Genomic DNA, 12,591 nt, shown 5'->3' on the forward strand with positions numbered 1-12,591 from the left:
GTTATCGTTATGTGACGTCACAACAGGCGCTAGTCCCATTCAAGTATTTAACTAGAAAAAAGGAATACCGGTGCGCCGCTAAGTAAAATTCATTTTTTAAAGATAGCACCGATTGTTTTGTGCTCGTGCTGGCAGGTTCTTACTTATATAACCGATTATTATTATTATTATTATTATTATTAATAATAATAATAATAATAATAATAATAAGACCAATAATAAATTAATAACTAATAGTCTAATGTATATATAATGCACAGTATATCTAGGTATGGCTTATAAAATAGGCCTATTTATTCTACTGATACTTTTGCTATACTTAAGTTGCAGTATTGCAAGTTCACCGAGTGTCACCATAACAATCAAATAGTATCTCTTTTTCTCTTTAGGCGTGTAATAAATTAAAAAATCTAAATAATTTAAATTATAAAAATATAAATGCTAAAATATATAAATTATAAATATTAACTTATATAAACTAAACCTCATATAAACTAAACTAATAATAATAATAATAATAATAATAATAATAATGTCTGCCTGCATCTGATTAGCTAAACAAACCCATTTGTGTTCCCTAACCTCACTTATTCACCAGGTCATCATTGCTGATTAGAACTGAAGTTTTAGTTGACCTGCCTGGTACAAAAAAGAAGTGTTTGGGGTCAGTTCCATTAAGATTCAGGAAAGTTCATATAAAATCCAATTAATTAACTGAAAAATTGTTGTGTCATTGTGGAATGAGTATGTTTTAGCTGATCTTGAAAAACTGAAAATGAATCAAAATAAAATAGGTAGGAATGAGGCCCTCAGCCATCACCTGCACTATGCTGCACAGAGTCTCACAGTGCTACACAGAGTCTCATTCTGCTGCACAGAGTCTCACTGTGCTGCACAGAGTCTCATTCTGCTGCACAGAGATTCACTGTGCTGCACAGAGTCTCATTCTGCTGCACAGAGTCTCATTGTGCTACACAGAGTTTCGCTGTGCTACACAGAGTCTCACTCTGCTGCACAGAGCCTCACTGTGCTACACAGAGCCTCACTGTGCTGCACAGGGCCTCACTGTGCTGCACAGGGCCTCACTGTGCTACACAGAGCCTCACTGTGCTGCACAGGGCCTCACTGTGCTGCACAGAGCCTCACTGTGCTACACAGGGCCTCACTGTGCTGCACTGGTCAAGCTGTGATATTTAAAACACTGACGATCAACCTCTTAGATTTATGGGCTTATTGTCCTGTAGCTGTCACACCCTGCCATTGGTGAGGGTAGGTGTAGCCCATATGTGGGCACAAGATGAAGTTTCAAATGTGGAAGACACACCCAGGTTTTTCCATTTCAAAACCAGTGAAGGAGGTTATTTCTATTTAGTGCATCTGTCTTATTTTTACAGTCAGTGAACCTATATAAGCACAATGGATGTCAAAAGTAAGTGAACATAACAAATCAGACATTGCCATAAATTGCAACAACAATAAAACACCAACTTTACATAAGGAAGTAAATTACGTTGTCCCAATTCATGCTAAACCCGATTCCTCCCACTCAGCCAAACCAAATGCTGCACAGGGAACGTGATAAGCACGTATCATCAGATAATCAACATTAGCACATAACAGTTATAGACACTGCACAGTGATAATTATCATGGCCACACAAAATATTATTGAACACAGTTCTGAAGTTGTGAATTTTACGAGCCGCTGTTGTAAAAATGGTCACAGTAATGGATTCACCCGAAAGTGGAGAACTGCTCAGGCTGTGAACTTGGGAGTCAGCGATATGAAAGACAGGTTCTCCGGCTTGATTTGGTCCTATGCAAATAGGATGCGTCAGTTTCATCTGGAATATGCCTCATGGTAAGGCAGTCTGGATCTGGCTCTCTGTGTGGCAGCACTGGACTCTGAGTACTGCAACAAAGAGGCAAAGGTGTATCTGGGCTGAAAGCAAAGAGGTAAAGGTGTATCTGGGCTAAAAGCAAAGAGGTAAAGGTGTATTTGGGCTGAAAGCAAAGAGGTAAAGGTGCATTTGGGCTAACAGCAAAGAGGTGAAGGTGTATTTGGGCTGAAAGCAAAGAGGTGAAGGTGTATTTGGGCTGACAACAAAGAGGTAAAGATGTATTTGGGCTGACAGCAAGGAGGTAAAGGTATATTTGGACTGAAAGCAAAGAGGTAAAGGTGTATTTGGGCTGAAAGCAAAGAGGTAAAGGTGTATTTGGGCTGACAACAAAGAGGTAAAGATGTATTTGGGCTAACAGCAAGGAGGTAAAGGTATATTTGGACTGAAAGCAAAGAGGTAAAGGTGTATTTGGGCTAACAGCAAAGAGGTGAACGCGTATTTGGGCTAACAGGTAAGTCTGACTTTAACAGAACTCATTTACACCTGGCTAGTATCACTGTAGGTAATTCATTTTATCATCGCAAATAATTCATTTTTAGAATGTGTTTAAGCAACACATCTGTTTTTTTCTGAAATAAATGCAAAGACCATGACTGGCCTGAATTGCTTATTGTTTTGTATTGTGTTTCCCTTGGTCTCCAGATTAAACATGAAGCTCTCCATCTTTCTGCTGTGTCTCCTCGGAACCAGCCTGGTATTTGCAGTAGGTTTTTCCTCAGTTGCAAACTATTGCAAACACTATTTAAAAAAAAAAAAAAAGAATAAATATTTGTTTTTTGGGAGGAGATTCATGTCACATTACTGAAATGAACTGACATGTTTCTTTGTACAGGAAAACCAGGATTCAGGGTCTAGCTCAAATTCGTCTGAGGTGTGTGGCTTCTTCAAGCTTTGTGGATGAATGAGTCAAATTGTGTCATCCGGCCTGTCACATTGCTTAAATAATTTAGGCAATTTTTTTGTTGTACAGGAAAACCTGGATTCTGGGTCAAACTCAAATTCATCTGAGGTGCGTGGCTTCTTTGCAGATGTGGGAGAACAGGTCTTAACTGGCTCAGGGGGGTGGTGGTGGGGGGGTTAGGACAATTTCAAGGGCCCTTCAAAAAATATGTTAGAACGTAGGATTTTCTTGGGCCCAATGTTAGATCTTTTCATGGGGTCAAATATCCAAGATGGAGCCTATCACATTGCTGAAATGATATGACATGTTTCTTTGCTCAGGAGGACCTGGATTCTGGGTCTAACTCAAGTTCATCTGAGGTGTGTGACTTCTATAATCTTTGTAGATGTGGGAGAACAGGTGTTATCTGGCCAAGGGGGGAGGTTAGGGGGAGAGGAGGGGTTAGGACAATTTCAAGGGCACTAACTAATAGGGGACTTCAAAAAATACGTTAGAACATTAGATTTTCTTGGGTGGTGGAGCTCAATGTTAGGCCTTCTCATGGGGTCAAATATCCAAGATGGAGCCTGTAATATTGCTGAAATGATATGACATGTTTCTTTGTACAGGAGGACCTGGATTCTGGGTCTAACTCAAGTTCATCTGAGGTGTGTGGCTTCTATAATCTTTGTTGATGTGGGAGAACAGTTGTGTCACCTGAAATGATTTGACGTGTTTCTTTGTCCAGGACATAGCAGTTCCAGACTCTGACTCACCTGATTCACCTGACCTATGTGGCGTAGATGTGTGTTTTGTCACATTTGGCCTATTGGATCAATTAAATGTTTCTAAATAAAAGATGATTTTTTGACAGGATATGCCAGGTTCACTCTAACTCCCGTTCACTTCAGGCTTGTTTACGCTGTGTAGATTTGTGCTGATATTGCATCAGTAGTTACCTGAAGAGGTCCCAAGTGTTGGGTGGCAGTGTAGTATAATGGCTAAGGAGTTGGTCTTGTAACCTAAAGGTTGCAGGTTCGATTCCCTGGTAGGACACTGCCGTTGTACCCTTGAGCAAGGTACTGAACCTGCATTGCTCCAGTATATATCCAGCTGTATAACTGGACACAATGTAAGTCACTCTGGATAAGAGCGTCTGCTAAATGCCTGTAATGTAAAAGTATTGAATGCTGAAACCCAGGAATAGGGTTTAGTTAGACACAGCTGAAGTCCCTCTCATTTACTATAATGTAGGGATTCAGTGATGCACATGTAAATTATGCTATTTATTTAATGCAATTTTTTGGGGGTGGGGGGGCAGGTGAATCTTCATCAGCACAAAGCCATGATTCCTATCAGATCTAACCTGCATTGAGAAGCCGCCTACAAGAGAAGAAGGTCGCAAAAATGAAAGTGCATCTCAAGAGGCAATCTGCACAGCTGACGCAGGACGGTGTAAACAACCATGCATGTGAAACAAATAAAAAAAGTGGAAATTAAAGATGAACTTGATTATGATCAGCAAATTGTTGTTTTATTGTCTTGCATCCTGAGATTAATTAATGCACGGTCTACTATTCATATTGCCAATTCACCATTGGTGAATATCAGAAATTTAGTTTCTTAGGCCCTGTCCACACGCATACAGATTTTTCTGAAAACACAGTTTTTTACGCCTCCGTTAAAAAAAAAAATCCTATCCACACGACCGGCGTTTTAAAAAATATCTCCGTCCACAGGAGATCGCTACGCTACGATTGCCGTATGCGCAATACACCAATTGCCATGGTAACTGATGCGCGAGTTGACGTCATGACGTCAGCGTTTTCATAAAGCTCCGTTTTTCTTGTCCACACGAAGACGGAGAAACCGGAGTTTTGAAAAATCTCCACCTTGGAAGGCGTTTTCAAAAAGCTTCGTTCTCAGTGACCTAAAACGCTGTTTTCGTGTGGACGGGAGGCCAAAATGGAGGGAAAAAAACTACGTTTTCATAAAAATCCGTATGCGTGTGGACAGGGCCTCAGCCTAAGGGATTTTCTTTTCCCCATCTTAATTCAGTCGATCATGTGGTCTCCCAGGAATATGCTACCTGCCTGTCATTTTGTCGAACCTTTCAAAAGCCAGGTGTGACATTCAGACACTTAGCGCCGTCCAAAAATGACTGGTTTGGCCTGCAGTACCTACAGCCCCTGCTGTACAGAGCACTTAATTCTCAGGTTTTTATGTTGCGCAGGATGCACTGAAAGAAAAGGAAAGGAAGGTGCACCTTTCTCACCTGATCAGAGCAGAGGCGACTACGCCAGGGTGTTCCATGAGCCCGACCCGGCTAACGCAACCGGATATTCTGTTTTAGTGCCACAGAACCCGCCTCAGAGAATACCCACGGGAATGTTCTCCAGACCCGGGTCACCTGGGACAGGAGTACAGCAAAGCACCTCTTCCCCAACGGGAATATTCTCTAGACCCGGGTCACCTGGGACAGGAGTACAGCAAAGCACCTCTCCCCCAACGGGAATATTCTCCAGACCCGGGTCACCTGGGACAGGAGTTCAGCAAAGCACCTCTCCCCCAACGGGAATATTCCCCTTCCCCCAACGGGAATATTCTCCAGACCCGGGTCACCTGGGACAGGAGTACAGCAAAGCACCTCTCCCCCAACGGGAATATTCTCCAGACCCGGGTCACCTGGGACAGGAGTACAGCAAAGCACCTCTCCCCCAACAGGAATATTCTCCAGACCCGGGTCACCTGGGACAGGAGTACAGCAAAGCACCTCTCCCCCAACAGGAATATTCCCCTTCCCCCAACGGGAATATTCTCCAGACCCGGGTCACCTGGGACAGGAGTACAGCAAAGCACCTCTCCCCCAACGGGAATATTCTCCAGACCCGGGTCACCTGGGACAGGAGCTCCGCTTTGCATCGCCTGCTGAAAATGGCCCTTCCCTCCGTGTGGCTCGCCCAGGAAATCTCACCCAACTGTCTTACAGGCCAGTTTCTGAGAGGCCAGACTAAATTCAAACGTACTTTTTAATAAATATGTTCAGCAGATAAAAAATTCTACGCGTAAAGCAGCTAGGTAGCCTATATGGTTATACAAGATGAAATCCTTACTTTATGATGTTCAGCACAAGCTCAGGTACTGGGGTATTTTTACATTTCTATTTAATTTCAGCAAAGTATATTTTCATGGAAGACATGCATTTTAAAAGGAGTTTTATGACATCATGAATTGCATTAGGAAGATGTGATATGCTTTATCTTGGGTTGACATAGTTGCTCTATTCTACTTACAAAAGGTGTACATTGACTTTAACTTTAACATTTTAAATGAAGAAAAGCCATGGAATATGTGAAAAGTTCAGACTGTGATTAACAGAAACCTGGCTTATCAATTAAAACCAAAAGTGTTTCAAATAAGCTCATCTCAAGAATTACTGATTTTTTTTAAAGTCTTCAAAATTTATTTCAGCATTATAAATCATTTTTACAACTGTATTTTATTTATATTTTTACAAAACTTGTGCAAGTTGCGCTGTAGCAGAGCATCAGCCAATTGCCTGTAATAGGAGGTTCACATTATTTAATTTGTAAACAACATTGATCATAGGAAATATACACATTGTAAAGATGCAGACATGGGCACAGGGAGGAAAACAAGTTTATCTGACTCCATTAACCTGTAATGTGGAAGTTCGTGTGAGTACGGGTTTGCGTATACATGTATTCACTGGGGTGTGCTGAAATAATGGATGGCAAGATTTGTACCCCAGAGAGCAAGACTATCTACTGCTGCCAGGCATTCATCTAATTGTTCCCTGACACTAAGACCTTCTATCCTGGCAGGTAAAGGTGCTACTCATCCGGGAATTTTGCAAATAATGTTTCTGTGCCACAAATAATCAACTCCAACCTGGAAAATATCTTTGTCCAGGTACCAAAACTAACAGCTGAAACAGGGAGCCCTAACTAAGATTACTCCATCTGGTGAGTGAGACCATTTAAATATCCCAGACTATGACCCATTTCCTATTTGCATGAAGTAATACTAGGATCTCTGGACACTGAAATTAACATCTGTCCCGGAGCAGCTGCACTTCCGGTCAGTGAAACTATCACTATGCCCAGTGAGTAACCCGTATTACGATGCTACCTCTAAACCGTCTATAAGGCCAATACACTGACTGGTCCTCGCAGAGATGCACACCCTGTTCAGTGTATATGCAAACCACGTACTTTAGATAAACTGTTTTCCCTTTTCAGTGCATCATGGTACAATATGACTGTTGGCTATAACTAAGGATAGGTAGTTTTATTTACAAAGAAAGACCAATAAAGACTGCTACTCCATAAGTAGATAAGAGACATACAAACTAAGACAAAGAAAAGGAACACAAAAAGATTACTGATGTATGCCAAAAATGCACCAGGAGAACTGGCAGATTCTGCCCCGAATGTTTCTTCAGACACAAACACAAACTGAGATGAGGAAAAAAGTGAGTGATCATGAAGAAATATTATTGCACCAAAAATGGAAATATTTCATGTTTCACATATTATAGGGGCTATATAAGAATAAATATTTATTTTGTTTCCCAAAACAACTGCGTAATTTATGTTTGGGGTCGATTTGCTGCCTCTGCTAAAAGGTCCCTAACCCTGCAAGGTGCTAAGGCTGAAGGAGCGGAGAAGGCAAAAGCACCATAAGTGCTAACAGAAACTAAACAGAACTTACATGCAATTTTGAGAACTCCTAAAAGATGCCACCCAATCAAAATCCTGCTCATTAGCTGTTCTCAGGAAATTAGGAAATATCAATAAGTATCTGTAATGGTGGGGGGCGTCGGAGAACCAGAAGCGACTAATACAGGGGAACGAAAAGCTAACGCTACAGGAAGCGTTAGCCACCAAGTCCCGAAGGACAAAGGAAAGGGAACACCCGAAACTAAAACACAAAAAAATAAGATCCTTGGGAGAGAAACTCCCGCACACACAGGATTGTATACCAACAGAAAACACGGAGTAAAAATGACTCCGAAGGACAAACCTGTCCAGCCGCAAAACTGGCTCGAGAAACCAAAAACTACCCGTTACAAACCAGGGCGAAAAGAAAGGGACCAGTGATACAGAGGCGAAGCTCTCATACCAAACCCTGAGACTGATCTCAAAATAAAAACAGAGGACACAGAATCAACACAATTCTCCAACTGGCTTTGTGTAAAAGAGGTTTGACACAGAAGCGCTGATTGCTGGTCAGTCAATGCTAAATAAAGGCACTTCCCCAGGTGGAAATCAAAACACCTGAAACAAATGAAGCATTTCCAGATGCTGGGTGCCCTCTAGTGGCAGCACAAGGCCACTACACCCCATACCCATGACAGTATCAAGCTGATAAAACAACGTTATCTGGGGTCTCCAGGACCACAAACAGAACATTAAATCAAATCAAATAAAAAAAGTATTTAGCGCATTTCACAAACAATGGTCAAACAACACTGGCCTAAACCCTCCACAGGAGCAACCCTAAGGCAACAGTGGCAAGGAAAAACTCCCTGTGGCAGATGGGAACAAACCTTAGAATGAACCAGGCTCAAGGGGGGAACCCATCCTCCTCTGGTCAGCTCAGGGAGTAATGAATGGGAGTGAACTGGAAGCCGGACTACCAGAAGGAACAGTCAGCAGGGACAGCTGATGTCATGGGTTGGGGTGAAAATGGGGTGAGTGTCAGAAAATGACTTCTGTTATACAAAAGTAAAAATATCCATTTATCTCGCTTTCTCGGTTTCTCTCTCTTTCTCACTCTGTGATGTCATAGGTCTTTGGCTCTACAGGATTCCATCCCCTTTCTCCAGCTTTTCATTCTGGTCAAAAGGCTGGGTCCCAGGCATCTGAGGCTGGGTCTCAGGCATCTGAGGCTGGGTCTCAGGCATCAAAGGCTGGGCCTCAGGCATCAGAGGCTGGGCCTCAGGCCTCAGAGGCTGGGCCTCAGGCATCAGAGGCTGGGTCTCAGGCATCAGAGGGTGGGTCTCAGGCATCAGAGGGTGGGTCTCAGGCATCAGAGGCTGGGTCTCAGGCATCAGAGGGTGGGTCTCAGGCATCAGAGGCTGGGTTTCAGGCTCAGATAGACGGGGTTCGGGGTCAGAAGGCTTGGTCTCAGGCTCAGATAGACGGGGTTCGGCAGGTGAAGTCTGGATCTCGGACAGAGGGAGACAGGGTACGGGGTGAGAAGGCTGGGTTTCAGGCACAGATACAGGGGGTCTGCTGAACTTCGCGCGGTACTTCCAGACTACAACGCAGACTGCTAACAGCGCCAACACCAGCAATACGATCCCAGCCACTGCTCCTGCAGGGAGTCCTGAATCTGCTACAGAGCGAGGCAGGCCTACGAGAGAACAGGGAGAAAGTGATGGTCTGGGGTGCGTGGACAGTGAGGGCAGGGAATTCATTTACATATTTGCATATTTTATATTTTCATGCATATTTACAGGATATAGAAACATTACCAAGCAGTCAGCTTTTTCATGTAAAAAGGTAAAAATAATACAGGGCAAATTATGGCATCCTAAATATTACTGGTGTCATCTTACAGCAAATCCGAGGTACATTACACAATATTTCTGTAAATTATGAACTATTTTTATGTTTCCATTGATTAAAAGTAATATAAGAAAAAATAAACACACCGGAGCTGCTTGGCCCCTCTACAAAACTGAAGATTGAATTTTACCTGTAACAGTGAGACTGGCAGAATCTGGGTTCCCCCTCTCTTTAGGACTGTTGCAGAAGCACTGGTAGTCGCCTTGATCTGAAAACCTTGTTTGTCTGATGGTTAAAGAGAGGTTTCCATGGAGGGCTTGTTCTGGGGAAACTGAAGCTCTGTTCTCGAACCCGGGCCCATAGGTGGTGCTGTTCTTAAGGAGCTGGTAAACTATCTTTTCATCTCTCTTCCAGAGGATATCCAGATCACCAGCACTCGTGTGTTTCTTAATGTTCCCAAAGCAAGGAAGACTGGCGGACATTCCCAACGCTACAGGAACACTTGATGGGACTGAGAGAGAGAGAAAGAGAGAGGGAAAGAGAGATTTACAAATCTTGAATCTTGAACAGCTCAGCAAAAACCCTAAGAATATCCTAACAGTAAAAAACATTTTTGGGATATCAAATCCACAAACACCAAAAACATTCACTGAATCTGTAGGGAGAAAGGCGATTCGCACGTACCAAAAATATTTAGCTTCACATCTGAAAGAACGGTCTCATCCTTGTACCGGCATTCATAAATGCCGAGGTCACTGTACACCACATTACTGAGGATGAGGCTGTAGTTTCCCGGCTCTGTTAGGTGGAAGGATTCCACCCGTCCCTGGAAGCCGCTTCCTGGGGAAAAGGATCCGTCGTGGAGTTCGGCCACGACCAGCCAGCCAGGGTGACTTTCCTGCTGAAACCGCCACTCCACATCCCTGCTGCGGGTTCCATTGCAGGGGAGAGTGCGGGAATGGCCGACGCTTACAGATAAAACCACACGGCTTGGAGATGCTGGCGAGGCTGGGAGAGGGAGAGCAAGGGGGAAACTGGATGTTCAGGATAAGAGAGAAATTTCACAGGGCTGGGCATTTCATGCATGAGAGAGAAATCACACAGGCCTGGGCTTTTCATGCATAAGAGGGAAATCTCACAGGCTGGACTTTTCATGCATAAAAGGGAAATCTCACAGAGCTGGACTTTTCATGCCCAAGAGAAAACAACTCAATTTATGCAATGAGCTCTATAATGTTGGGGATAAATAAATATTTCTCTTGATTTGGGTCTGTACTCCACTATTTTAACAGTTCATAATGTGGCTAAAGTGCAGACTCTCAGCTTTTATTCAAGGGTTTCATCATGCAGAAATGACACCACTTTTTATACAGAGCCCCCCCATTTCACAGCATCATGATGTTGGGGACAGATGGTGTCATAGCTGTTTCTGATCAGTCAGGTGTGTTCAATTGCTTCCTTAGTGCAGGTATAATGGTGAAGCCACACTATACGCGGCGACGGCCGCCTGTCGCCGCGCCGCGTCCCCACAGTCGGCTGTTTGTGGGCGTGTCACCTATTTTTGACAGACAGTTGTGTTCGTTAAACGTTGACCGGGTTTAATATCGTGTTTCATATTCATTGTCCTGTCTGAATAAAAATCATTTTTGTAGTAACCTAGATCTAAATTTTTAGTCAGCTGCCTAGCTAGGCTGTTTAATGTCTAGCTAGTGAGTAACAACCAACAACAAAAACATTGTCTGGCTAATTAGCCAGATAATGCCTTCAGAGTTACATCTGGTCAGCTAGCTAGGTGGCTGGTAGAAACAAACAACTTGCAACTAACACATTAGGAAGATTTTTTTGTTTGTTATTGTTTGTTGTTACTCACTATAGCTAGACATTAGACAGCCTAGCTAGGCAGCTTATTAACATTTTTCAGAGCTAGGTTACTACAAAAATTATTTTTATTCAGGCTGGACAGTGATAGTAGCTAACGGCGATAACTACGTTGCAGAGCCACCGACAATTTCAGGGACTTTTCTCCACGCTGCGTTCCTCTTATCAATGTCTCTGTAGGAGATTTTATTAATTTGGGAAACCCGATACGGAAATTACGAGTTAGGTCCTCCATTGTGGAACGATAGAATGTGGAACTAAAATTAGAAAAAAAATAGGGACAATTTACTTGACGGATCATTAGATCAAATCAGACGCGGCGAGGGGGTCAAAGTTGAATTTTTGCCATCTCCCCTGCCGCCTCTCGCCGCTCGCCGACAATCCCAACATGCATTGCGGGGTCTGGCCGCCACCTCTCATTCAAAGTGAATGGAGGGGCCGCGTATAGTGTGGCTTCACCGTTAGAGAGCTTTCAGTATCTAGTTTTGATTCTAGCCTTTTGATTGCCTTTGGAATCTGTTATTGGCATTTGTCAACATGAGAACCAGAGTTGTGCCAATTAAATGTCAAGAAAGGTTTCATGAGGCTGAGAAATAAGAAAAAAAAACAGCCAGACACATAGGCCAAACCCCAACCTTAACCAAAATCAACTGCTTGAAACATGAAACATCAATAAGAATAAAGAGAGCACTGGTGAGCTCAGAAATCACATGGAGCCTGGCAAGCCAAGGAGCAAAACAATTATATATATATATATATATATATATATAATTAAGCAATAGCTCATGACAGGCCATGGTATATGGTTATTATATCACAGCTAAGGGGCGTTGTTCGCATCGGGCCGACAGCCCCTTAGCTGTGAAATAATAACCATATACCACGGCCTGAAGTGAGATATTGCTTTTATAAAACGGTCACCAAGTACACCAATATGAAAGTAATAGACAAACTCCAATTTAAACAATTTTAACTATTTTTTTCCCCAGACGCAAAGGAATTAGACGTCATAGCATGTGGTATGTGGTTAATATACCACGGATATGAACCAATCAGATTGCTTGATTTGAGCTACCCATTTAATATATATATATATATATATATATATATACACATACACACACATCAATATACAGCACAATGAAAAAGTATTTTCCCCCTTCTTGATTTCCTTTATTATTGCATATTTGTCCAACTCAATGGTTTCAGATCTTCAGACAAAACGTAATATTAGACAAAGAGCACCTGAGTAAACACAAAACACATATTTAAAATTATTATTTCATGCATTTAATGAAAGAAGTTATCAAACACCCATAACATCAATATGAAAAAGTAATTGCCACCATAAACTTATTAACTGGTTGCATCACCTTTAGCGGCAATACCAGCAACCA

General features: G+C 42.5%; 2 protein-coding genes across 22 annotated transcripts in view; one reads left to right on the forward strand and one right to left on the reverse strand.

Moving 5' to 3' along the window:
• The first annotated feature begins 1,863 nt into the window (after positions 1 to 1,863).
• Positions 1,864 to 4,306, forward strand: LOC135255927 (sperm protein associated with the nucleus on the X chromosome N2-like). Of its 2 annotated transcripts, XM_064337758.1 has the most exons (7): positions 1,864 to 2,351; positions 2,543 to 2,603; positions 2,733 to 2,771; positions 2,871 to 2,909; positions 3,122 to 3,160; positions 3,410 to 3,448; positions 4,102 to 4,306. In XM_064337758.1, the coding sequence occupies exons 2-7, from the start codon at positions 2,550 to 2,552 to the stop codon at positions 4,153 to 4,155; spliced, it is 264 nt and encodes an 87-aa protein (XP_064193828.1). In that variant the 5' UTR covers positions 1,864 to 2,351; positions 2,543 to 2,549; the 3' UTR covers positions 4,156 to 4,306. The 2 variants fall into 2 exon arrangements, 1 of the variants encoding a protein (XP_064193828.1); XR_010330316.1 differs by lacking the exons at positions 3,122 to 3,160; positions 3,410 to 3,448.
• Positions 4,307 to 5,980: 1,674 nt separating this feature from the next.
• The window catches only part of LOC135255915 (CD276 antigen homolog), a 105,574-nt gene continuing 98,963 nt past the window's right edge, over positions 5,981 to 12,591 (reverse strand). For 11 of the 20 annotated variants that reach the window (XM_064337717.1, XM_064337714.1, XM_064337713.1 and 8 more), the window contains exon 6: positions 5,981 to 9,161. In XM_064337717.1, the coding sequence (XP_064193787.1) occupies positions 8,605 to 9,161 (557 nt within the window). In that variant the 3' untranslated portion in view covers positions 5,981 to 8,604. Of the gene's footprint in view, positions 9,162 to 9,506; positions 9,828 to 10,000; positions 10,325 to 12,591 lie in introns of all 20 variants that reach the window. The other 9 variants (XM_064337722.1, XM_064337719.1, XM_064337720.1 and 6 more) reach the window with 1 other exon arrangement.

Source organism: Anguilla rostrata, chromosome 5 (genome assembly GCF_018555375.3).
Source record: "Anguilla rostrata isolate EN2019 chromosome 5, ASM1855537v3, whole genome shotgun sequence".
In the NCBI taxonomy this organism is placed as follows: Eukaryota; Metazoa; Chordata; class Actinopteri; order Anguilliformes; family Anguillidae; genus Anguilla; species Anguilla rostrata.